The sequence below is a fragment of the Zootoca vivipara genome, chromosome 10, assembly GCF_965207765.1.
Source record: "Zootoca vivipara chromosome 10, rZooViv2.hap1.1, whole genome shotgun sequence".
In the NCBI taxonomy this organism is placed as follows: Eukaryota; Metazoa; Chordata; class Lepidosauria; order Squamata; family Lacertidae; genus Zootoca; species Zootoca vivipara.
The window spans coordinates 38,600,495-38,627,903 of NC_142593.1; the positions used below are offsets into that span (position 1 = coordinate 38,600,495).

A 27,409-nucleotide genomic window follows, 5' to 3' on the forward strand; every position below is an offset into this window, starting at 1 on the left:
GCCATCCTCTGCGTGAAAAAGGGATATTTAAGTTTTCTAGGCTAGGAGGCACAAACCCCAAATCTGGCATACTGTATGTATTCTTAATGCTAAGGCTTGCTGCTCCGGCTGTGTTGTCCCCTCTTGACTAGAGTACCTGTTACAAGCACACAAGTGTGGATACATACATATGTATATATGCATACACTCGCCTGTATAAATATATATATATGTATAAAATTCTCCCCAATTTCCATCCAACAATTCAATCCAAAAAGGTGGCTCTGCATAGATGCCCAGCATATTCAGTTCATCACCTGAGCCAGCCCTGAAGCTGGGCGCACTTTAGTCTTTTCCAATACGTTTCCTTGTTTGTTTAAAAACCACGCTACTGCAGCTTCAAGTATTTTGCATTATAGGTTTTTTTTTCTTTTTTCTTTATAAATTAGTTAATGTTATATTTTATTCTCAATATTCCGACATAGAGTATAATATATATATATATATATACAGTACAATAAATGCTCTCATTCTTTTTAATTTTATTTTCCAGACAAATCCCTGAGAATGTATGTTGACAGTCGCTAAGTTTCCACATGCACAAGCATCGTGTGCCATGCTTCTGGATGAACAAGCACTGCAAAGCCACGTGGGTCAGCCTTTGAAACTATTTAGTTATTTGTGTGTTTGGGTTGGTTGGTTCATTTAAATAAGCTGAAATGTCAGGATGAGTTACAAAGGAGTAAAGCTGGAGCCATTCGAGGTACTTATCACAGGATGGAGGTGTTTGTTTGGTTTTGTATTTTTTTTAAAGCCATTGCAATATATTTCTCTTTTTTTGTTTTGTTTTGAGGCTGTGAACATATACAGAAAGAACAGGAGAGCTCTGTGGGCTTTTGCCACTTGACAACATATACTCAGTGTAAACCAAACTTTTAAATTTTTTTTTTAAGCCTCTCAATCTCTCATACGAAAACAGAAAAGGAAAGGGGAAGAGAGAGAGGGGAAAAAAACGACACACAAACTTTCACAACGTGACAATTTAGTTTTGCAAACTCAGTATATAACTATACACATATAATACCGGTGTGGCTCTGTTTTAAGTTAAAAAGGATACAAAGGCAGGCTCAAGTAAAAACATACCACCCTCCCAATGCTCCCCCCCCCAACCCCATCCCACCCCCCCCCCATTCACACACATTTTTATTGTCAACCAAACCGTTCACGAACCAACATCATCAGTTTCTTTTTGCCTTTGTAAATTTGTTTCAGGTTGTCAATGAACTGTGTAAACTGAATGTGTCCGTCGTGAGCCATTAAGAAGGTCTCTCGGGCCTTGCTCAGGAACTCTATGAACTCACTGTAATGCCGGGGACTGATGTGCGTGAGCCGGGAATGCGTGGTGTTAATGTACGCTCCGATGGTGGCATCCAGGAGTTGCCTTAGCGGGGCTTTGTCCAAGGACATCAGCTTGCCTGAGTTCCTCCTTCCGTGGAGCGCCACCATTCCGGGAGTGGTCAAAGTACAGCGACGCAAGATGTCCGACAGTACCGTTGCACATTTGACACTTTTGACCACCAGAGGTATTATCGCCGCCAGCTCGTTCTTCCCGAGGGAGTGGCTAAGTGCGCAGGCCCACAAAACGTCGTTAATGGCAGGGTGCGTGTCCTGATTGTAACTCAGGTTGAGATGCGTCATGGCCAACGTGGCCAGCTTGTAGGCCCGCATAGGGTAGCCGCGATGCTCCATGTACCGTGCTATAGTGAAGAGCTGTGTGTAGCTCATGCCGGTGGCAGCAGCGTCGAGGACAATTTGGTAAGCCGTCTCAAAAGCTATGTGATCCTTCTCGCACAAGGTCAGTGCAGAGAGGGCGCAGTTCTGAGGATCCTTCATGGCACACTGAAGAGCAAGCGTCCGAGCACTGTTGGCAAGCTTCTCTTGCTGGTGGCAGTCTAGATGCAGGCGGACTATAGTGCTGTTGGACATCACCGTGGTTGCAACAATGCTAGTCGCTTCGGTCGGAGTGAAAAGTGTAAACCAGCTTTGCATGATGCTATCCAGCGCATAAACACCTGTGAGGCACAGAAGAAAACGTTTGTCACCAAATATGGCGGACCCTAATATGTATCTAGAAAGAACGAACCTGTAACCTGGGGGGGGGGGGTCCTTGTCTGTAACACTCTGTAGAAGACCCCACCAATGTCCGTGTGTTGAGATCAGGACTGTGAGCATTCCTAATAGAAAGGCTGTGATAGATTGGGTCTGTTCTTCCAATGAGAAACTTTGGTTATTATTACTGTAGTCCGCACACCTCGTTTGGAAACAAGGGTGCCAACTTGAATAAAAAATGGGGGGGGGGCAGGTATGCCCCACTCTGCATAATTGATCACCTTTGGGGTTCTGAAGACCCCTTGGCCCCTATCTTTGGAAGCGATGAAAACTAGATGGAGCCATATCATTGGGATTCTCAAATAAAGATTAGCATACCAATTCAACAGATTGCTGTGCCGTTTGTGTGAACAAACTGCACCCCCCCCACAAGCTTGAGTGTGTGTGGCCCATTCCCCAAATGTCCCAGCGCTCAGTGTATTTCCCTCCTAAAGAACACCCTCTTCCATGAAAAAAGGAAGAAGTCAAAACTGAACTGGATATAACCCCAGCAGGAAAAAAAGAAGTCTCTGTCCTTAAAGGCAACATCTTCATCTAGAGCCACTACCAGCTTTCCAATCTGAAATGTGCAGGTTTCTTTAGTACCCTTTTGTTGCTCTTGCGAGGGCGAACAATGACTGATGGGCTTCATAAATTGAAGCTTATAGGCAGCTTGAGTGCCTCATTATTACTCAAAGTAATTTGCACACATCTGTGCACTCATTTAACCACACCCAGAGGTCCTTATTTTGCTCAGTTGGGCCCTGTTGTGCTATAATGCATGCATACACATACCCCCTCCTTACCCAATGCTAGGCACAGAGGCCATCCACTCAACGCCTGGTCTTCATTTACATAAACAAACATGTCCCTCATTTACAAACTTCCTAGAGTCTCAGAGGTGATCTTTGCTTGACATTACAGCTTCCTTATGGAAGCTATACATAAATATGCTAATGTACAGCGGGATAAAAATGCAATTTGCTTGCCAATAGTTAACAGAGCAAAACACACTTGCCCTCTAATATCTAGAACTCAATCTAGGTTTCAATTAACTTGGCCAAGACAAACATGCTATTAAAAAAGAGAAAGAGAGGATGCAAATTTGCTGATAGCATCACTTGATAGGAGAGAAAAGAATAATAAACTCAACAAATACAGGGAAAATGCAATCCTGACCACTAAGTGTTGCAGTGATGTAGAAAATCTGCTTAGGGAACAGCACCCATCTTCATAAAACCATAAAATACAGATTGGATTTTCCTTTCCAGTTTCTCAGAAAGTAATGGCACTCTACACTCCTGCACAATTCTGTTGGTGGCCAAATTTGAAAGCTGCAAACTGTAAAGCAGCCGTGAGTAAAAGATAAAACTAGGAATACAGCCAAAGGTTTGGACAAATCAGTTTATGATTTTAGAAGACACACTGAAAGGAGAAAAAGAGAGGCATGCATGATCGATGTGGCATTTAAGAGAACATGCAGCTCTCTAAAAAGTTATTTAATTTGAATAACTTTGTAGAGAAGTTTATTGTTCTTGTGAATGCACAACCATTGGAACACTACTGGCATTTCATAATTTGCTCCAAATTTGGGAGATTGTGAGGGGAGTGCCTTTCTCCTGCCTCCTTGGCGCAATTCATAAAAGGGGACACTTTTCAGCTTCTATCCTTATATAAATTCCTGCAAAGGAGGTTCCCAGTCTTTTATTTGGGGACATAGCAAGTAAGGTTAAGCTACTTCCTTCAGGTGGCTGCATTCCTCTGTCTGTTTGGGATCTTCTGCATAGAGCTCAGGCTCTCTTGCTGAGGACAGTTTGAGTTTTGTACTCTCAGTTCATGTCAGTGTGGCATTACTGCACAGAGACAGGTAAATTTAAAAAAGAAACAAAATACATGCTGGCCACATGACCTGGAAGCTGTATGCCGGCTCCCTCGGCCAATAATGTGAGATGAGCGTCGCAACCCCAGAGTCGGTCACGACTGGACCTAATGGTCAGGGGTCCCTTTACCTTTACCAAGGTTCTTCTTGGAAGAGCAGCATATAGAGACCATCTTGGCTGTGAGTTCTGGAAGACCTGCTCCCTCCCATGCATGCCTTGTGCCATCTGGTCTGGGAGGGCGGGGCCCGGACTGACTCCAGCTACAAAAGGTGAGGCTGCTGAACAGGTTCCTGGGTTGGGGTATCGTCATGGTTGTGGTTGTTGTTATTGATATTTTTTGTATCTTATGATTTCAATTTGGCTGTGCATTTCTTAATGTTTTATATATTGTTTTGTTATGTTTGCAATTATGTGAGTTTGTTTTTTGCATGTTGTAAGCCACTTTTCAGCATGGTTTTAACTTTGGAAAGGCAGCATACAAATAAAATGCTTGATTGACTGATTATACCATTTCACAGTGCTAGTTAAATCAGAATTCATCAGAGACCAATGGCACCACTTACCTACTTCTGTTGCACATGTTACCAACCACCTCACCATCTCCCGCCTCCTCCAATTCAAGGTTGACAAAGTCATGCGCATCACCTGTTCACAAAAAAAGATGAGCATTTTAGGAAGACTCAAGACTAAAACTGTAGCATAGAGTTGTCACAATGCAAGAAAAATGAGAATATGCATTGCTTAGGAATTAGTCAAAAGGGGATTCTCCATCAGCTCCGCCGCAAGAAAGAGAAGCATTTCTTACACATCTTAAGTGTTTGAGAGAGGAAACCGTTACATCCAGAAAGCAGCTTCTCTTGGCTACAGGCTTCCTGACTTCCCCAGGTTACTGCGTGGAAGGCTTCCAAAGAACTGAATACTTTCTGTGTTCCAATGCACCTGAACTACGTACTCTAACAAAATTGTTACCTGGATTGTCAGGTGAGATAGTAGCATCCACACAAACTGAGCAAAACCTACCTACTACCTACCGTAGTACCGTAATATTTCATATACTCCCTCACTCTATGCATTCAGTGCAGCTGCACCATGAGCTGAGCATTAAGTGGTATTTTGCCACCATTTCTTTGGAAGAGTTACAGTGGTACCTTGACATCCGAAGGTTTCGACTGCCGAAGTCAACAAACCCGGAAGTCTTTTTGCCCCGCGCACGTTCTGCACCTGTGCAGAAGCACAAAATCCCGCTTTGCGCATGTGCAAAATGGGCGCTTCGACAACCGAAGGCTTCGACTTACGAAGAGCGCCACGGAACGGATCGCCTTCGTAAGTCGAGGTACCACTGTAGTCAGTATTTTGGTCTATTTTATGTGTGCCACACAGTGTAGACTACAATTCAAGAATCACTGCATTAGAGCACTCTGGCAAGGTGTCCATTAGGCCTGGATGATACATCTCCCAGGACCTGTATGTGGGGGCAGACTGCGATGAAACCGTCACCGCTCAAGTCCCTCTGCCTCCATCGCCCAGCGTGCTGAGGGAGAAATAAACTAGCCGGGAGCTGGAGGCAGTGGAACTCAAGCGGCGGCAGCTTCACCAGCTATATACTACTGGTGAAACCGCCATTGCGCTCTGCCTCAGGAGAGGGAGAATCAAGCTGAATCGGTGAGGTGCCGCTACAGCTTATTCCTTCCTCTGCTTCTTTAAACTGCTTGGCTGGGGAGCACGCAGCTGTCCTTGCCTCAGCCAAGCAGTTTTACAGAGCCAGCGGCGGGATGGGGGCTCTGTTAAAGTGCTCCTCTCCCCATCTGAGAGAGCCCCGCTCCTGCTTGCATGTGAGCAGGAGTGGGATTGGGTCTGCTCAGCTGGGGAGCATGAAGCTTCCACTTCTCACCTGGCTGCCTTCTCTGGGAGGGTATGTGAAGCCCACCCTCCCAGTGGAAGGCAGCCAGGCAGTGTAGGGGCTCTTTGATGCTGCTGGGGGGCCCCTCTCCGCAAAGCGTGGATAGGGTGGGCTTTGCACCCTGCGCCTTTTGGATTTCGTCCGGGACGGTGGGCTGTGTCCTCCTTCCTGGGGTGAACGAGGCCCCACCAGAGGAAAGAGACAGCGCACCTGCACGGGCGAAGGTGAAGGCAGTCAAATTCATGGAGCCTGACAGGTTCTGCGTGCTTGGCTACTGCTGCTTGGTCCATCTTCGGGAAGTGGGGGGCAAGCGGGCAAGGTTGCTCACCCCCCCCCACACCAGCGAAGGTAGTTGGAGCTTCGTCAAGGAGCCCCAAGTCCTTACAGCTCCAGCGCAGGGGAATCAGGGCTGGCTCCACTGGGGGCAGCTTTCCCACCCCCAGCAGAGCCTGGTCAGGGGGCCTCGGGGCTCACTCAACTGGGTGTAGGAGCCTTTTTGCCCCGTCTGAGCAGCAGGCTGGGGCCAGCTGTATTGGCCATAGCCCGTGAAGCGCCGGGGTGGAAGTGCCTCAACTCCCACAATGAGAGCTGCGGCAGCTCCACGTATCATCTCGCCGGCTGGGGCCAATGCAGGTTTTCCCCACATTGTGCTATATTGCTAAACTGCAATGTGTGGCTGGCGACACACCATGATGCTGAAAACCAGCCTTAGTGTCCATACTTCTGAGGGTTGAGGGTTTCAGATTTCCAGTTCTAGGACAGGATCGGAGCACATTTCAAAAGCAGCCACACAATTTATACATGTTGTGTGTGTCAGCCTGTGTGTTTCTTTAATACCAAGAACACAAGGTAAATCTACTGATACGTCATACAACTTGTAACAGCAGGACACTTTTTTTTTTTTTTAGCCAGCTAAGTGAAGAAGTAATAAAGATTTTTCCATTTAATTCCCTTTGCCATGCCATCTGGTATAGCGGTAGAACAAGAAGAGCTTACTGACTATGGATGAGTAGGAAAAGTTCGTTATAAACTGGTTGTGCCAAGAATACATGTTCAAAAGTGATCCAAGGTTTTATAGTATCTTACTAAAGCATTGAAACAGCATTAAGAAGAAGAAAAAATACCTGAAGACCCAGCTCCAGAGAGACTTTCAAAAGAGTGATATCTGGCAGGCTGTCCATAAGCGTTGCTATTTTAAATGCATCCTGGGCAAGCTTGAAGATGTGCGATGAGGAGTGAATGTTTTTCTGGATAGATTCTAACACTGTTTCAAGCCTTCGGACATCACCTGCAAGGTCAGCCAAAAATATATATATATATATGCATGAACACAAGCAGCGACAGGAATATTGCAATGTGCCATCGCAGAGGCCAGACAGTGTCATCAATATGCATCTGATGTGGTTATCTCCATACCATCTGAAGCAGATGCAAGTTGTGATGGTGCTGGAGGTAGGCAATGGACTAGATGAGAGCCTACAAACTGGAGCTAAATCCTTAGGAAATGGAGCTGCGGTTGGTAGACACTACTCATGTCCAAGAAACTTCCATCTGGCCTGCTTTAGGTCAAGCTGCACTCCCCCTGAAGAAGCAGGTGCACAGTTTGGAGCTGCTCTTCGTTTCATCTGTGTCACTGGAGGCCCACATGGTTTCTGTGACAAGGTGTGTCAATTTGCAGCTCCATCGAATTCACCGGCATGGTCTGACCACAGTTTTGCAGTCTCTGGCAACTGCTCATCCACGTGTTCTGTGTAGGGTTATATTTGAAAATGGTCTGGAATTTGCAGCTATGTGCAGAGTGCTGCTACTAGAGCATTGGTTGGTACTTAGATGTGCAGCAATATAACACCGAACTTGCAGGATCGACATTAGCTGCTTACGCGTTATTGGGCTCAGTTTAAAGGTGTGATGTTAATATGCAAAGCCCTGGATGACTTGGGACCTAGGTACGTTGATGCAAAGTTTCTATCCACAGCGGTCTTCCTACATTTTGAGACAGCAGAGGGGGCCCTTTTTAAAATCCCACCAGCAAATGTTGCTCACTGTGTAGGGATGTGGGGCAGTGCCTTCTCAGCAGTTATATCCCTGGTGTGTATCTCTCTTCCCTTAGAAGCACAGACAGCTACATCACAGAACACACTTGTTTACTGAGGCTTAGAGAGGACTTGGTTAAGCCATCTCTGCTTTTTACTGCAGTCCTGTTGCTGTCATTGTTTATTATATTTTATTTGTTTCAAATACTGCATATTTTTACTGATCTATTATCTACAAACAATGGAAATAAATATTTCAAAGACTTCCTTAGAGACGATACTAAACCCAACATTCTAGATCCATGTTTTCCATTTCTATATGAATTCATCTATGTACCAAAATAAATCTGCCACACATGTGAGCTGGACTTGCCACATGGACAGCAAGTGATGTGCTTGTGTACATTTTATTTAGTACTGCTTTGGCTACTTAGCCTGGCTCAATGTGGATATATGTGCTACACTTCCTCTTCCTCACTCTTCTGCTTCACCAGAGCCAAGAGATCAAAAGCTTTTGCTTCCATACACAATTAACTGCTGTTGAGTGTTACATTTGAACCCTAAACTGTCGTTACTTGGTTAGTCTTAACTATATGAAAGGAAACACATCAATTTCATAAATCATGGTTTTGAGACTAGCTTGTTTCTCTAAACCTTGGTTAAGATTAACCACACTTTGTCAGAGTTTGGATACAATGATCCACCGTGGGTTCGTTAAACAGGGAAGTGGACGCTTCCAATCTCCCTGCTTCCAACTCACTGGAGGACGAGAAGGGAAAGGAGAGCTCATTCATGTAATAAGGGGCTGTCCAACTTTTTGGAAAAACCATTGTGGGCACGACAGACACACTGCAATCAAGTACAGTGGTACCTTGGTTTAAGTACACAATTGGTTCCAGAAGTCTGTACTTAACCTGAAGCGAACTTTCCCATTGAAAGTAATGGAAAGTGGATGAATCCGCTCCAGACGGGTCCATGGAGTATTTAAACTGAAAGTACTCAAACTGAAGTGTACTTAAACTGAGGTATGACTGTATATTCTTCCAATCTCCCCGCTTCCAACTCACTGGAGGACGAAAAGGGAAAGGGGAGCTCATTCATGTAATAAGGGGTTGTCCAGCTTTTTGGAAAAACCATGGTGGGCACCACAGACACACTGCAACCAAGTACAGCGATACCTCAGTTTAAGTACCGAGTTCCGGAAGTTAAGTACCTTCCGGAAGTCTGTACTTAACCTGAAGCGTACTTAACCTGAAGCGAACTTTCCCATTGAAAGTAATGGAAAGTGGATTAATCCGTTCCAGACGGGTCCGTGGAGTACTTAAACTGAAAGTACTCAAACCGAAGCGTACTTAAACTGAGGTACAACACAACTTGTTCTATAGTCTGCCACAGAATGCTCCTTTCGAGTCTAATTTGAGCAGAGAGAAGAAACCCTGGGAGCAGCAGGAAAGGCCTATGCAGACATTATATATACCCATTAGCACCACATTGGTGAACAAGACCAATATAAACTCATGTATATAGTCAACTAAAAATAGATATCTGCTTAATTGCCAGCACTGTACCTTTGGCTGCAGTTAGCATAGTTGATGCCAACTCACACTGCTGAGATTCAATGTGACTTAGAGTGAACCAACGGGGGTACCGATTTGGAACGACTGATGCAATGTGATGTGGACGAGACATATCTCCTGATGGAGCTGTGGATTCCAATACTAGTAATCTGTAAACAGGAAACACACATACGTGGATAATTAAATTATAGTCATGAGAAAAGTTGTGCCTTCTACAGAAATGCTGCAATATGTAGACAAAGGTCTGGTTAGTTTCTCATTACAAGATTAAGCCTGCATTGAGCTTCAGGCTCATACGCTGTGCCTCTCCTCCTCCATACACATGCACATACACAGCAGGAGGAGGTTGAAAGCTCCTGTCTTTGAAGGTAGTGCAGTTCCTTGTGGCAACTGTTGTTTGTAAAGTTGAAACAAAACCAGTTCCCTTCAGTTCAGCTATCACACAGATCTGTGGGTAGTTCAAAGGCAAAAGCTTTTGATCCCCTCCTCTTGCGTGCGAAGGAGAACATGTGAGCTCAAAGCTTGTTATCATAAGGACAAACTGTGGTTTGGTGTTATGTCTCAACAAAATGGCCTTGCTTGTCCCACTAAATCAGGCATCACCAAACTTCAGCCCTCCAGATGTTTTGGACTACAATTCCCCTCATCCCTGACCACTGGTCCTATTAGCTAGGGATCATGGGAGTTGTAGGCCAAAACAACTGGAGGGCCGCAGTTTGGGGATGCCTGCACTAACCATAGTTAATGGTTTACTGTGAATGCAGAAATTGTTCCTGCTTTGCTCCTTCCCTAGTGAAAGCAACAAGCCACAATCCCAGGGATCATAGTTTGTTTCACTCAAACAAGAACAAACCCTAGCTATGGATTATGGTGTGATGCAAACTCAGCCTTTGAAGGCAGGGAGGAGCCCGTTTCTCCTAATTAAGAAAACTGGAACTTAAATAAGAAATTCTCCATGGTTTGGATGTTTAGCATCTGTGATTCAAAACTAAGTTTCAAAAATGGTGGGGGGACAGGACATTTTTTTCTCCTGATATGACTTTCCTCGCCTTCCATTTTTTTAGTGGAAAAAATAGGACATTCTGGTCATGGTTTGGTGTCTTCCAATTTAGCAGACAGCCATTTAACTATCTGCAAACTAGTGAACATCATTTTAGAAGCCATTCTGGTGACAACAGTTTCTCTTGCAAAGAAAAACCCCCTGCCTAACATAATGCAAAGAAGTGAATATGAAGCAAACCTACACATAGTGGTTGGGAAAGGTTACAATAATTTTAACAGAAATAGTTGCCCTAAGCTGATAAGTTATTTCTCTTCCTACTACAGACCTATTATTAGAAGGGTCTGCACTGTAATTTACTTGAATGAAAATAGCTGGCTTATTTTTTGTTTTTGTTCTTTGCATGAACTCCCTACCATGATGATTCAGAGCAGAAGTACTGAAGGACAGTGGGAAATGGAATGTCAAAAAGCAGAATTCTGTGTGAGCATGTGTCTGTGGGATCATCAGTGGGAATGGCCCTCTGAAGAATTAGTATCACTACTACTGCTTCACAGTTAAATGGTGCCCTCTGGCTTCTACAGATGCTGGCATCACTCATAGTTTTACGTGGTTCCACGGATTCTACAGCCATTTTCCTGCTTCTACTTGTGCAAGAAGCTCCACCAGATTTTGCACAAGAAGGCGGCTGTCTTCAGATTTCTTCCACCTTTTATTGCATAACTTTATAGCCTGAGGTGCAAAGCAGCCCTCCCTTGAGCAGAGGACGCCGTTATGTGCACAGCTTTGCCTCCACTGCAGCCTAGTTTACAAAGCGTCTAGTGGTATTCCTCTCTCTTGATAACAATCATAAGCAGAAAAATTTATGTGTAATAGTTTTTAAAACTACAAAACATATAATACAAAATGAAAGAGGAATTATGCAAGTCTTGATTTATTTGCACCATGTGTATATGTTTTCATAGTGCTTGCTTCTCTTGGTGCAGAATCCAATTCATATGATATTTAATTTTCAGTTTTTGAAAAAATTAAGATTCTTGAAATGCAGAGTACAGTCGTACCTTGGTTGTCAAACAGAACCCGTTCCAGAAGTCCATTTGACTTCCAAAAACATTTGACAACCAAGGCGCAGCTTCTAATTGGCTGCAGGAGCTTCCTGCACTTAATCGGAAGCCGCAGAAGCCCCACTGGATGTTCAGCTTCCAAAGAACGTTTGCAAACACTCACTTCCGGGTTTGCGGTGTTCGGGAGCCAAAACATTCGAGTCGCAAGGCATTCGGGAACCAAGATACGACTGTACTCTGCCCCAACCATGCAATGGACATATTCCAGAGTTGTAGCATACTTTGTTCATATTACAGACTGTGTTACTGTCTCAAGTTGCCTTAGCTCTAATAGAAAATTTCATGGGTCAAACAGAAGAGTCTCTCTTTGGTAGACCAGATGGGTCCCAATTCTACCCTGCTCTTGGTGTGTGTCACAGTTGTGTTCCCAAAGGGCTTCCTTTGAGATATATAAACTCACAGCCACCCCAAGGAGTAAGTTCAACACTCCCTTGGGGCAGACCTAACGCCCTAGAACTGAAAGCAAAAAGGAGACTGTCGGCTATTTTAATGCTGTGACACACCTCATTTAATTCCAATTTTCTATCCAGGAGTGCCCAAGGACGGCTGGTAATGAAACAGACAAAAGAACTGGACTGACCATGCAGCAGCATAGACCTAACATGAACATTATCCTCTCCTTGCCCCACCCTCACCAGCTCTGAGAGAACAGGAAGGGTTGCCCATTAAGCAGCCCTGAAGGACAGACTAAACAGATTACAGCCCTGGGATTTACTACCAACAATGATAAACGCAACTGAGCACTTCAGAGAGGTTTCCACAGAATGCAGAGAGCTGCAAGGAGGAAACTTTGCCATTGTTTCCCAAGTCAGTCTGTGTTTGCAAGACCGCTGCTCATACTTGAAAAAGTGAAGATCTACCATGGCAATTCGCCCCAGTGCTATTTATTACAACATCAAAAAGCCCAGGACTGAGGATTTTTGGTGTCAAGCACAGTAGATACGGTATCTTTTTTAAGAAAGATGAAAATCAGGGTTCTCTCTTGAATTTTAACTGCTGGGAATTTCATTTTTGGAGCAGCGGATTAAAGCAACTGAACTGCTTGTATCAGAAGGTTAAAAAACTACTAAAACCTGGAATCATAGAAGTTAGAGAACATTTTCAAATTAACTCATGCTATGCAACGTGTGAGTTAATTGGGTGCTAACCTGTGTTCAAACCCACCTGTTCCTAAAATCAGTCTGGCGGTTCTCATTCATTCACTCACTCATTAGATTTCCCATCCTATAGCCAAACAGGTCTCCAGGGTTACTCAAAAACTATATCTAAGACAAGTGCAGAAACACTTGCATTGAAAGTATAGGCTTCAACAACCTACTACAAACACAGAGATAAATCAAACACATTGTGTACATCCTCTATCAGGATCGCTCTCCTTAAAGGAGGAAGTTGTTTGCCAGCCTTCTTAAAAGTCAAAGGAGCTTACCTGGTGAGCCCCTTTAGAGATGGGCGTTCCACAACACAGGGCGCCACTACAGAAAAGGTATTGCTCCTTGTCACCATCCTTTTTACCCCCGAAAAGAACAGGTGTGTGGAGCAAGGCCTTCCCTCATGACTTTATGGATGAAGGGAGCTCATACCGTTGACCGGGTTTTTGCTTCTTTTCTAAATGAGGTTTAAAGACACGTACCGCATTGCTCTCAGTGCAGTTTTGTATGCTAGTTCAGCATCATGAGGTAGGAGAGAGGTGAAAAGATACTTGGCAAATGTGTGCATTGGAACACTCTCTCGATGGATGATTTCACCTAGACCGCTATAGGGTCCAGCTATGAGGGAAGGGATGTGGGAAAGGGAGAAAAAAAACAGAAAGTCTTATAAATAGTGCTGTAGTTTGATTGTACATAAAATCGAAAGTGCTAAAAGTTATCTAGAAATATTGTAATAATCCTTGCCAAAAAAAGCACTCACAGTGAAGAGAAATAAGCTCTCTGGTGAGGGGTCCTCTAAGAAATGTGCAGTACTAAAAGAAAATGGTGGTGATAAATATATCTTATTGAAGCAAATAAGGTGGCCTGGCTATAGCTTTCCTTCTTGGATTCAAAGAGCCCAGAACACTTCATTTGTTTGCTTTTCATTCATTGGTATAGAAGCTATTCCATGTTTTTTTAAAATGTTAAGCTGACTTGTTATGAAAATTGCTCATGCAGTTTAAAGTGGCAAAAATGCAGGGAGTTCACTGACTAAGAAGCATTTCTACCATGCACGTCAAGCCAAGGTATCTGAATCACCACCCTCACTACCCTTGGATGTAGTCAAAGGCGACATAGGTGAGCTTATTGTCTAAGCAGGGAGTGGACAGGAGTGTGCGCATGTGCTCACACACTTGCATGTGGTGGGCAGGTGCGCATAACATCGCAAAAGGTTTCTGACCTTTCCTCAGGCCCTAAGTTATTTGCTACTAAGGTATGGGGGCTGTAGCACTGGGGCAAGTGGCTGCACCTCTTGCTAAAAGGAGGGAGGCAGCCATAGTTCAATGGCAAAGCACAAACTCTGCATGGAAAAGGTCCCAGGTTTAATCTGAGAAACTCTGGGGAACCTTGGAGAGCAGCTGCCAAGTCAGTGTACTTAGCTGGACACTACTGCCTGATTCAGTAGAAGGCAGCTTCCTATACTTAAAAAGGGAAGTGGAGGTTGTCAGCTTAAGAACTACATTCTATGAAAACACTGAAGTGTGGAGAATTGGAAGCACCCGCTCAAATCAAGCTGAAACTAGATGAATCCATCCTTTAAGGAAACTCCCCCAACAAAAACAAAAAAAAACTGACAAAAGGCTCCAAAGTAATGCTGGGGGAAAAATGCTTTTAAAAAGGCACACACTTGTTCTTTAAAGATTCCCTAATGCTAATATATAACATCATTTTGACGCTAACAGAAAACCCATAAGGTTTTCTCTCATTTTTCCAGAAGGGCCAAAACAATTACATCTACAACTTTCACTACTTATCACTACTTTTAAACAGACCCACCCACCCACAAAGTGCCCATAGTGCCAGCTTCTTCTTCTTCTTATATTCTTTAGCTGTTAATTACATTAAGATTGCAACCACCAAATAGGAAGTTTGCTTGTCCCGAGCATGGGCCTTGGGCTGAACTGCACTGCTAAGAAAGATGTTCTGGGCGTCATGATTGGCAGGTAGCCTCTGCCAATCCAGCATAAGACCAGCCCTCTTCTCTTGCTCTATCTAAGCAATGTTTTGGATTATCGTGTGCATGTCTTGTAAGCAATACACTTTCTCTAAAGGACGAAGAAAACACATCACTGTACTGTATTTCTTTCCCTTGTGTTTTAATGATTTACAGTGTGACACTGCAAGAAAACTTCTCTGTTGCAAAGTTTCAGGCACAAGTATCAGAGTGTGGTTTCTGACGTAGGACAAAAACCATACTTTTACATGCAACGCTACTTTCCATCCCCACCAAGCTCACAGTATGAAATTCCTCATAAGCAATCTAAAGTGGGCCAGTGGAATGAGTGTCCAGGGCAAGTGTAATTTCACACATTTACAATGTTTCGCTAGAAAGTGGTAGTGTCATTATGAACTTCAGTTTCCTTACATGCTAGCCTAAACTAACTGGGGGGGGGGGATACTTTTAATTCAGATAATACATAGACAAGACCCTTCCAATTCCACATCAATGCGATGTTTAAGTATAGTATGGGGGTGGCGTTGGGTGTCTGATGGAAGATCTATAAGCAACCATTAGATTCCTAAGAACCTGATAATTACCAGATAAGCCAGCTCCCAGAGGAGTACCTGGTCTTTTTATTAGAAACTGCTGAAAGAAGTGGTTAGCATCAATAGTCAACTACCTTCTAATAGGAAGACTGCTTGCTTTTGGAAAATCTTCACCAGCGTGTCATCCAGTTCGATTTCCTGCAGCTTGGAAATTAACTGTTCCTCATTCCGACAAACTTTCTCTTGTGCATACAAGCCATCAGGCATTATTCGCTGCTGCCCCAGTCCTATCAATGCCACTTCCACAGCCAGCGTCAAATAAGATTCTCCTTCTTCTAAGAATTTGTGGGCAGGCAGGTGATAGTACTCCAAAGATTTGTACTGGCCCATATTCTCTGGAGGAGAAAAAAAACATCAAGTCACTCAATAGTTTACTTGCGGTTACATGCCTTATTTGTGCCTGTCCTCCTGCATCGTTTGCAAGCCTCCCGCAAATTTTCACAAAGACAGCCACCCTCACAAGGTAGCCCTGGGCATGCCACTCTCTTAGCCTGAGTACCCCATATCTACAATATGGCCGACAGCACTGACTACCTCATAGGGTTGTGCACACATGTCTGGTACACTTGAAAGCACTAATCAAAAGTATTGTAAATAATGCCAATGCCAATATTACTAGCAGTAATAAGGCACTTGCTTTGCAAGCAGAATGTCCAAAGTTCAAGCTCTGGCATCTCCTATTTTAAAGGATCAGGATGTAGCTGCTGGAAAAGACCTTTGCCCTTGGAGCTGATGCCAGTCAGGGTAAACAGTAGGCTAGATAGACCAATGGTCTGCCTTGGTAGAAGGCAGCTTCATATATTCCGACAGTAGGGCAAGATTACTATTTTGTCTGCACACCTGCAAACTACATCCCTCCCTCTTAAGCACTGTCAACAACCCTATTCAGCAAATGTTTAAGATAAGGTGTTTTGCAAGCATGGTTGCAAATAATAGGTCTAAAGCAAAGTTAAAACCACAGCATGCTTAAAAATACGTCAAGTTGACCCATGATCAAATTTTACCTGTGAAGTCTGAGAACACATGGAAGCTCTCATCATCAACTCTGCAGGCCTCCATAAGGCTGCTGAAAAGGGTGCCAATTGGGTCCAATGGGTGCCCAACCCAGCCTTCCAGGTTAGTTATAGAGGTAACGCCTTTGTGGAGAAGTTCTACATTAGAAAAATAAATGCATGCAGCCTTAGTGATCATACAGTCCTTTTAGTAGGCAAAAGAGTAAGCACTTCCCCCCTCATCATTCTGATTTTTCAGACATGGAAACTGTAGCTAGCAACAGCATATGCAGCATCAGTGACCACAAATAAACTGGATTTTGAACCCAAATACTGTATCTTATAACAGAGCACATTATACAGAAGGCCCATGGCAGTTTTTCATTCAGGGAGATGCATCAATGCCAACTGCAGAATAATACTGACCGAACACAGCTTTGCTTAACACAGAATACCAGTTCTACTATGCATCAATTAGAACAACGTAATTTCTCACTACCTATCATAGCAAGCCATAGATCACCACTGCCTACCCTACAGTCTATGCAAGACTCCTTGATTATAAGCTATCCAAACTCTCTTTAGAGTCACTGCTGAAGGATTTATAAACAGGAAGCAAATTGTGGTATGCACAGAAGAGATATCTATTTTAGTTTCCTTGCTAAGAAAAACAAGGAGCACTATTTTGACTAAACTAATCCTGTGGAACTGGGAAAAACAACAACCCAGGCATGTGTCGCATGACAACTCTTAAAAGATCTACCTTTCAAGTCAGCTAGATTTGCCTTATTTGCAAAATGTAAAAGGTAACAGATCCCCTGTCGACAGGGTCCAGGGTCCATAGGGGCACCTATGCTGAGGCCCACGGGCTGGTTAGTAGAGGGCTTACTGCCAAGTAGAGATGCTGGGCAAAGAAGAAGCCCAAAACTAGTGTTGGTGTTGACCTCTAAAGCCCTAAACGGCCTTGGTCCAGTATACCTGAAGGAGCATCTCCACCCCCATCGTTCAGCCCGGACACTAAGGTCCAGCGCCGAGGGCCTTCTGGTGGTTCCCTCACTGCGAGAAGCCAAGTTACAGGGAACCAGACAGAGGGCCTTCTCGGTAGTGGCACCCGCCGTGTGGAACGCCCTCCCACCAGATGTCAAAGAGAAAAACAACTACCAGACTTTTAGAAAACATCTGAAGGCAGCCCTATTTAGGGAAGCTTTTCATGTTTAATAGATTATTGTATTTTAATATTCTGTTGGAAGCCGCTCAGAGTGGCTGGGGAAATCCAGCCAGATGGGCGGGGTATAAATAATAATAATAATAATAATAATAATAATAATAATTATTATTGCTGTTCTCTGTAGAGCTGAAAGGCACATGCTTCGTCAGGATGCAGGAGATCCTTCAGGTGCCCTTTCCATCAGAGAGGCTTTCGTACACTCCTTTTGTCCATTCTAACACCATGCAGCTTCTGAAGAACCTGCACCTCCCATTTTCCAATAAGGATGGGTGATCAACTACAGCGCCTGTATTTGGCCTCAGAGAGATGAGTGGAAGCAAGAGTAGGGTGTCTAGAATAAGCTGTCCAGTGCAGGCAGCTCCTGTGTAATCCTTGTGCAAAACCCTATTTGTGTATACAGTACTTTATTATGTTCTCCAACTACTACCAGGTAAACACAATTTACTACAAAGAACAAGTTACTGAACTACAGATGTATAAGCAGTTAAGATACACACCCAAATTCCTTTCCAATGACCTCACTACCCCAAAAGAATAAATTCCGGACTGCAATTGTATGTACACTTTCCCCACCCATGTGCACTTCCTTTGCACTTTGGGGCAAATCAAACACTAACTTTTGTAAGTGAAATTGACTGAAAGGTTACTTGGACACATGCCAAATGCTACTGTCCGTGTCAGGAGTTCAAGGTAATTTCAATGTTTCAGGAAAAAAACAAAAGGCAACTTCAGAGAAACAACCCCCCCCCACTTTTCATTATTTCCTGGGCCTTCATAGTGTTAGGAACTGGGGGGAGGGTGCTGTATGCCTGAACCCCCTTCTAATTCCTGGATCCAGCAACCAAGCAATAGTTTGCTGTTTGACAGCAACCCTTACTTCTATGAATAATGACTAGACCCATCCAACAATGCACTAGTTAAATGAACACATCTTTTTCACACATTTACAAATCAGCCACCCCACATTCATCATCAGAGTCCAAGGTTAGGAGTAGAAAACAGTACGGTCCAAATTATTCTGCCGCTTTAGAGACCATCTTGGTTGCTTGCTTTACAAATATATGTCTACAGCATTCCTTGCTTTGAATTTAGGTATTCAAAAGATGGGGTGTCGGTGGGAGTAGGAAGAACCTAAAAGCTCTAAGCCAGCATTATGGCTCTTTTACAGAGAGGTGCAAACACTGCCATAGCCCTATGGAGCCCTTGGCAATGAACCACCTCCCATCGCCAGCTACAGTCAACCACTGAACAGCCACAGTCTTTTACCTCCAAGCAGCAATTCCTTGCACTTGGCCCCATTCCAGCCTTCCTCTCCCCAGGCTGCAACCTTTTGCCATCGTCTTGCCCACATTTACCTTTCTTCTGGAACCGGAACATTTCCTGCTGTTTCTGCTGCTGCCTCCTTAGTGTATTGACAATAGCTATTGCTAGCCGCAGCGCTTCTCTTGGGTAGCCATGAGATCTTAGTGCATCCACCCTCGCACAGGCTGTAGGCACATGTTCTGAACAGAGAGAAAGGGGGAAAGCATTATTAAAGAGCGCATCCGCGTCTGCAGCAACCCCCACCCTGGGGAAGCATTCAGAAGGGTTTTTGTTGTTGTTGAAGAATCTAAGAAAACTTTAAAAGGGGAAGGGAACAAAAGACTGTTTGGAGGGAAGCTCTGTGGCTATTGCCAGACCTTTCATCCCTCTCCCCGTCCCCAAAAACAGGGCCATGGAAACGGAACAAAGCGTCAACTCATGGAAACGTCTTTCCGGTTGAGCCACTTACCATGCCAGAGGGGCCACCCGTGAGAGTCAAAGAGTGAGTTTTCAGCATCATCATGGTAACAGTAGTTGGTGTACAGGTCACTTCTGATAATGTGCTGCAAGTGGCTGTCCTGCCAATGGAGATCGCACGCCTCAATGGCTCGAGTGAACACCGTCCGGTGAGACCTGTTTGATGAATCTGTCAGGCCCACGAGTTCAAACAGAATCAGTTTCATGCCTCCATATGGGTAACACCCAACTCACACCCCACTCTCTCCTCCTCCAATACAATCCATACATGCTTCCTAACAGGCAGAGTTTCAGGTTTACCCTACCACAATCTATTTCTTTTTCAAAACAAGCACACGGGATTCTATTAAAGTTAATACGCACCGGAGGTGGCCCAAACTCATCCTGTCCTAACACTGTTTTAAGTATATTGAACGTTTGGGCACGTGGCAGAAACAATTACAGAAATGCCTAGGAAATTCCTGGGTGGTTTGTCAATACAGTATGTACACCATGGAAATACAACTCTGAATTGACAGAAATGGGGCTTAGATACACTGCTTTCTATTGTATGTTGCAAAATTAAACAGTGGATTCAACAGAACCACTTTGAGCCATAAAAATGGAGAAAAACCTGCACTATGCTTCGAAGCAGAGACCCAGGTGGCACTGTGGGTTAAACCACTGAGCCTAGGGCTTGCTGATCAGAAGGTCAACGGTTCGAATCCCTGTGACGGGGGTGAGGTCCCGTTGCTCGGTCCCAGCTCCTGCCCACCTAGCAGTTCGAAAGCATGTCAAAATGCAAGTAGATAAATAGGAACCACTACAGCGGGAAGGTAAACGGCGTTTCCATGTGCTGCTCTGGTTTGCCAGAAGCGGCTTTGTCATGCTGGCCACATGACCTGGAAGCTATACACCGGCTCCCTCGGCCAATAATGCGAGATGAGCGCGCAACCCCAGAGTCGGTCACGACTGGACCTAATGGTCAGGGGTACCTTTACCTTTACCTATGCTTCGAAGCAGAAGAGGAGACACTTGAAACCTTGGCTGCATAGTGTGTGTGTGTGTGTGTGTGTGTGTGTGTGTGTGTGTGTGCGCGCGCGCATTGCAACCAATATAATAAAAATTGCTCTCATACTTTTACATATATATGTTCACTTAGAAAAAAATATTACACTGGTTGTGTGTATGGAACATATGCAGGGTTCTACAACAATTCTGATGAGACACAGGCACAGAAAAAAGGGTGTGTGCATGTGTGCCATTTTATTAATGCATTTAATCTCCATACAAACACACACAGAGATTAGCAAAAAGCAAACAATGGTATCAACTGTAATTCCACATGGGATCAGCTGATCAGAAACAGAGTTCCATACAGTTGTGTAACATGCTGCGGCCCCTGCCAATGTTTTAGAAAAGACATCCTTGTGTAATGCCTGCTTGGGGGGGGGGGTTGTCACATGGGAGGTAGAGTCAGCAAGGTAGATGGAACTCTGTATGAAAGACCTGAGAAGAAACATGTTATAGCAAGTTACTTCTTGTTATAGGAAGAGCACTGAATGCTCTCACGTAATGTGGCCCTTGGAGGTATTGGGTTGCCAGGAGACACACACTGCTGTGCTACTACAACCCCACCACAAGTGCATGCAGCTCCTACCCAATGCATCTCCAAGCATTGTGTTCATGCTGAACGGGAAGCTAATTTATTCTAAATAAAAATAAATCATGCCAGCAGCAAAGATTGCGGCAGAGCAAATCTCTCCCAGAAGCACTCACAAAACTAGGAAGATGCTCTCGCATGTGGTAATGGAGAGCAACAGATGCAAGCAGTCAACAAGTTATGTGTCAACACATGGCTCTAGTAGAAGACATTGAAATGAGAACTTGCACTTAAAGAGTATAGGTCCATACAGAAGAAACAAAAGAGATTTGGATTGGAACCTACGACAGGACCCAAGTCCGCTTCCCCTTCCCCGGGGGGTGGTGTTGCGGAAGGGCACCCAGGACCTCCCCGTGACCCTGGGAGGGTGGAGGGATGCTGCTTGTGTCATTGGGACTCCCAGCCATGTCTTAGCACAGCCGGGGGCGTGGCCACTTGCTGTTTAAACTATGGCACGGCCATGGGGCATCCTCCTTTTGCCTCCTCTCCAGATCAGCTATTTCAGCGCTTTTGATGTTTCGGAGACTTCCAGAGCTGGAGTGTTCCAGTTGGTGAGATGGTTGCATTTGGGGAGTTGGACAGTTAAGTTTTGGGGTGGTTTGGAGAGGTGTGTGTGTTTGAGCGCTGCCCTTTCCTGCAACATGTCAGCATTGTGAGTCTACAAATGTAATAATAATAATAATTTATTATTTATACCCCGCCCATCTGGGCGGCTTCCAACAGAAAAATGAAATAAAATAATCTATTAAACATTAAAAGCCTCCCTAAACAGGGCTGCCTTCAGATGTCTTCTAAAAATCTGGTAGCTGTTTCTCTCTTTGACATCTGATGGGAGGGCGTTCCACAGGGCGGGCGCCACCACCGAGAAGGCCCCCTGCCCGGTTCCCTACAACTTGGCTTCTCGCAACGAGGGAACCTCCAGAAGGCCCTTGGTACTGGACCTCAGTGTCTGGGCAGAACGATGGGGGTGGAGTGATGCAAAGGAAATATTCAAATTTAGGATATCTAAGCCCTTCACATTATCTAGGAAAAAGCTGTGCTTTGCTCCTAGATCCCTCTCACCTTCAAGGACCTTTTTGACAGCAGCTACAGCGCAGCTTGAGAAGGCTAGAATATGCCCTCTTTTCTGGGAGGTGAAAGATGCCACAAACCTTTCACTGGGAGATTGGCTGGCTGAATTAATATTCCATTAGGAAGATTTCAATGATTCACCTCTCCCTGGGAGATGTCACCCACCCTAGTGGAGACAAATGAGGGCAGTAGGGTCAGCTACCTGGGAGCTGATCCTCCTGTTACTGGGAGGATATACCCTTTTCTGTATGTGACAAAAAGTTAAAAAATATATCTGTGAGAGAGGATTCTGTTCTTATCTCTTCTGTCTTTTCTCTGTTCTTTTATTCCTTTTCTTTTTATTATTTTTGTGTGATTAGTTTGTCTTTTATTGCAATGTGAAAACTGTTAATAAAACTTTATCAAAATAAAAATAAACATGCAGCCCGTAAGTTGCCCAGCAAGTCTACATGGAGCTTGTAGACTTGTTTTTCCCACCAGCAGTGGCACCACAATCCTCAGCCATGAACGATGGACTAAGGTTGCTGCTAGACAAACAAGCATGATGGTCCAGGCAGAGAGTCTAAATTGCATTTCATGTGTCTCAGAGAGTAAATTAAGTCAGGGCTCACCTTGGATTGCATTTGCACCCTGAGGCAAAGCATTGGTTAGACTGGGCAGGTCATTTCCATGGTTCCCATCTTCCCAGGGACAAACATCAACACTGTTCCATTTCTTCAGCTGTTTCAGCCAACTGGCCTTTTGTTCCACCTTGCAATGAGGATTTAAGACTATGCACATCCAAAGAGCACCTATTAAGTGACACAGAAAATGCAGTGGGGCTAGTTACCTTAAATTTTATGGAAAGCACAGCAAGCTTTATATGGATGCCAAAGTTATGCTGCAAAATCACATTAGCCAATCTGCTGCTTCAATGTCACAAGCACATGCACGGTGCTGTTCCAGTCGCTTAAAGGCAACATGACAGAAATAATTGTAAGAAAACTAACAAACTCACATTGAAACGTAATTTTTTTTGGGGGGGGGACACAAAAAACAGCAATCTCTCTCTAGAGACTTGATGAAAAGCAAGTCAACTTCCCGCATAAAATTTAAAATGTATATATTCGGGAAGCATGACAATACTAAGTTTCCAACCTACACAAATATCAACTTAAACCTGTTCATTTATATTCATTAACAAAAATTAAACACTGCTTACTCAACAGAAGACCTCTAAGTAATTCATCAAGAACAATCTAAAAATTTAATTTACTTACTTACTTACTTACTTACTTACACACACACACACACACACACACACACACACACACACACAGGTTAAAAAATAAATAAAAACAAGTTAACCCAATATTTTAAATGTACAAATAAAATCTGCAATTTTCAAACAATTATTCAAAATAAAAGTACATGCTAAAACTGAGTTCCTGGGTAGACTCGCTGAAACAATTTAATCTATATGCTAATGCAAATCCAAACCCTCTGCTGCCCGCACTTGCATAGCCAAAACTACGCCACCCAGAAAGAAGTTATTAGCAGACATGAGGTAACCCTAAGGGAGATAAACCTTGAAACCAGCCTCATAAATATAATAAATAAATAGATAAATAAACAGATGATGGTGATGGTGATGATGATGATGATGTTATTTCTACCCCACCCATCTGACTGGGTTGCCCCAGACACTCTGGGCAGCTTCCAACAAATATAAAAGCATAATAAAACATCAAACATGAAAGATTTTCCCTATACTGGGCTGCCTTCAGGTGTCTTCTAAAAGTTGCATATTTCTTTATCTCCTTGACATCTGAATGGAGGGCATTCCATGGGGTGGGCACCACTACCGAGAAGGCCCTCTTCTTGGTTCCCTGTAACTTCACTTCTTGAACTGAGGGAACTGCCATAATAACTCAGTGACCCAGGAGGTTGTGAGACAAAGCGTTCAGGTGTTTGCCTGAACATATGAAGCTGAATTTGTTGGGGGGTGGGGGTGGGGAGGGAGTACACCTGCAAGCCTTGCCCCACCTGCTCAATCCCCTTCCTTACGTTCAGCATCGGAACAGGGATTTCTACTTATGTCCCCTTTAATGTGAGTAGAACCCTCCTCAGCATGACTGGAGGTCATGATGAACCAGCATCTCCAATCAGAAAAGGCGTTCTACTCGCATTCAAGCAAAAAATTCCCCCCTGAAATGATGTTCAGCACAGGGATGGCTGGAAACTGAGTGGGCAGGTTGACACCGACAAGGACACTGAAGACCTGCCCTTGGATTCAGCAAATTCCCCAACACATCTTGAGTGGGGAACAGCTTTCAACCACTTGGGAGGGGCAATGGAATCACATGGTTTGAAAGGGAGGAGGGAGGAAACAGGCTCTCTCTCTCTCTCTCTCTATATATATATATACAGTGGTGCCTCGCTTAACGAATGCCCTGCTTAACGAAATTTCCGCTTAACGAAAGGATTTTTTGAGCGGAGCTTGCCTCGCTAGACGAATGCGTTTTACGAAAAATTTGTCTAGCGAATCGCGGTTTCCCATAGGAATGCATTGAAATTCAATTAATGCGTTCCTATGGGCAAAAAAAAATTCAATGCATTCCTATGGGATTCGCTAGACGAATTTTTCGCTATAAGAAAAGACCCATGGAACGAATTAATTTCATCTAGCGAGGCACCACTGTACTGAATAAGTCATCTCATTGTTTGGGTAGGTCATTTGATGGTTCACACTAAGAATTGCCTGTAGACAAGGATGAAATCCCAGACTGCAATGTACCTGGGAAAACACTGAGTAACACGGTTTCTATTTTCCTGTGCCAAAAGTAAAAAAAGGCCCCAAATGAAGGGGGAAACCCATCAGACCTCCAAGAGGACTAAGCATACTAGCAGGGACAGGAGAGCAGAAGGGGAACCGAAGCACTGCACACTAACATTTTGTTGTGGAATCAATCTTTTCCATCCTTATCTTTATTCTGCTTTAGCACCACAAGCTGGGCTACTCTTCTTTATGACATGAGAGGAGGATTCCCAATTCCATTTTTACTTTTAGCAGTCGCGGTTGCCCTTTCTTTCCAAGAATAGAAAAAGGCTTCGTAATTATTCCTGCAATTAAGCACGAGAAACTCTCCTTCGTAAGAATTTACAGATCTAATTTTCTGCTGACATTTAACTCTGAACCAATGAAGAAGCTACGTCCCTCACACTGCATGCCAGGAGAGGCATGAATAAATCACGAACTGCCAGAACATTTTAAAATATAAAGGTACTGCTTTTAAAATCAGCTGTCTTATTGCTGTTGCAGACTCCTGACAAGCAGAGTGAAGACATCTACAAGTACTATTTAGCAACACTTCATTTGTTCATCAAGGAAGAGTTTTTACACACTTCGAAGACCTGCAGAATTTGCTAAAAATGAATGACAGCCTTTCAGAGAGGGAGATGCAGCAGCCAAATGTGACTAACGAAGAATGCAAATGTGTGTCTGCAACAAAGGTTGCTATATTATGCTGATCCTCAAAAGCAATTCAGGTCCAAAGGGAGGTTGTACAGTATATTCTCAACATTGTGAAGGGATGCTAGCAGCTTGTAACATCCTTCTTTATATGCTTTAGGTTACAAAATGTACACCTTGTGCTTCCCACAACATGTGTTAAGCTTAGATCAAGCATAGGCAAATCCTGGCCCTCTAGATGTTTGGGACTACAATTCCCATCATCCCTAGCTAACAGGACCAGTGGTCATGGATGGTGGGAACTGTGGTCCCAAACATCTGGAGGGCCGGAGTTTGTCTGCGCCTGGCTTAGATTTTTACCAAGCAGGGAGATTCCCTGCTTCTTAGTAGACTTGAACCTCTGAGCACCATTTGTCCAAGACATGGTGTATTAAATCATTTTTAAACACCCTCCATGATTCTAAGAGGCCTTGCCAGACTCACTAGGATGCCAAATCAGGAACTACCCAGAAGTAAAGCATGGGATTAACATACAGGTGAAACTCGGAAAATTAGAATATTTGTAAAAAGTGCATTTATTTCAGAAATTCAACTTAAAAGGTGAAACCAATATATGAGATAGATGCATGACATGGAAAGCAAGATATGTCAAGACTTTATTTGTTGTAATTGTAATTATTTGTCGTTAGGCGGGTAAATTATAAATGGAATGTAATTAATGAAATGTAATAGTGATGTTTATTTTTGTATTATTGAAACTATTTGTTTTATTAGTGTGGAATACCCAAAAGAAAGCATCTGTAAAAATAAAAATAAAAAAACATTAAGTTGCATTACTGAAATAAATGCACTTTTCGACGATATTCTAATTTTCCGAGTTTCATCTGTATAAACTACACAGAGGAATTCAGAAACATCGAAACCTACTTTGTTCACAGTAGCCAGTCCAAAGAGACATATTAAGTTTGAAGTAGTTCTTTTGAAATCTGGCTATAATAGTGCATTCTACCAATTTAAAAATCATTCAGTCCTTGGGAGCTGGTGGGCACCTGATAACAGCATTGCAATAGTGGGGAGAAAGCACAAACAGCTCATAGCTTCCATGTACTAATGATAATTGGCACTCAGCCCCAATGCCGCAGTCATTTCCAGTGAGGGTGTCTCTCCCCTTCTCCCCCCCCCCTCCAATTGACTAATTTCTGATTTTGCTGGGAATTTGACAGGATCTTAGTCCAGTCTCCAACTGCTCCTTTGGTTTGTTTTTTTTAAAAAAGTTTATTATTTTCTATATAAACATGAACCACAAAACATGCAACTTGGTGAACAGTTTGTTACACAAAACCTCGCCCTCTCCACTCACATACAACCACAAATTTGAAGGAAAAACATCAACTTTAGGTAACATAAGGTACCAACGTATTAGTTGAGCGTGTTCCTCCAAATTCCCCCCCCCTTTTCAAAGCTGTTCTCAATTTCAAAACTGCCAGACCCGTTACAGTAAAATCAGAAGACCAGAATCTTGTACCAGGTATGAATTTGGAGATACAAGGTCTTTGAAGGTGGATGTCTAGATTTTGCCCCTTACCAGCAATGCAACTCAACCTACTATGAAATTTCCCCAGCAGAGAGGCGAACACACATAAACCAATATGTAAATTTCATATTTCCCTGAAGATAATTGGAAGACGCATCATGCTGCGACTGCAATTTGGTATTAATTTCACACAAGGGAAAGAGTATTAAAACTGTCACATCTTAGTGAGGTATTGTCAGTTCTAGTTCCACAATCACCCTCTTGACCTGAATAAGAGGTGGCTCCGCCGTATCAGACCTCTAGTTCCAACACAGACATTACAAAGACCTTTCAG

At 43.7% G+C, this 27,409-nt stretch overlaps 1 protein-coding gene across 1 annotated transcript in view; it reads right to left on the reverse strand.

Annotated features, from left to right (window-relative positions):
- Window positions 1-504: 504 nt before the first annotated feature.
- The window catches only part of ZSWIM6 (zinc finger SWIM-type containing 6), a 97,837-nt gene continuing 70,932 nt past the window's right edge, over window positions 505-27,409 (reverse strand). The window contains exons 5-14 of the mRNA XM_035100374.3: window positions 22,702-22,881; window positions 19,370-19,546; window positions 18,954-19,100; window positions 16,383-16,529; window positions 15,453-15,713; window positions 13,272-13,407; window positions 9,509-9,666; window positions 7,032-7,195; window positions 4,571-4,652; window positions 505-2,051 (exon numbers count right to left, since the gene is read on the reverse strand). Of these exons, the coding sequence (XP_034956265.3) occupies window positions 1,189-2,051; window positions 4,571-4,652; window positions 7,032-7,195; window positions 9,509-9,666; window positions 13,272-13,407; window positions 15,453-15,713; window positions 16,383-16,529; window positions 18,954-19,100; window positions 19,370-19,546; window positions 22,702-22,881 (2,315 nt within the window). The 3' untranslated portion in view covers window positions 505-1,188. The remainder of the gene's footprint in view (window positions 2,052-4,570; window positions 4,653-7,031; window positions 7,196-9,508; window positions 9,667-13,271; window positions 13,408-15,452; window positions 15,714-16,382; window positions 16,530-18,953; window positions 19,101-19,369; window positions 19,547-22,701; window positions 22,882-27,409) is intronic.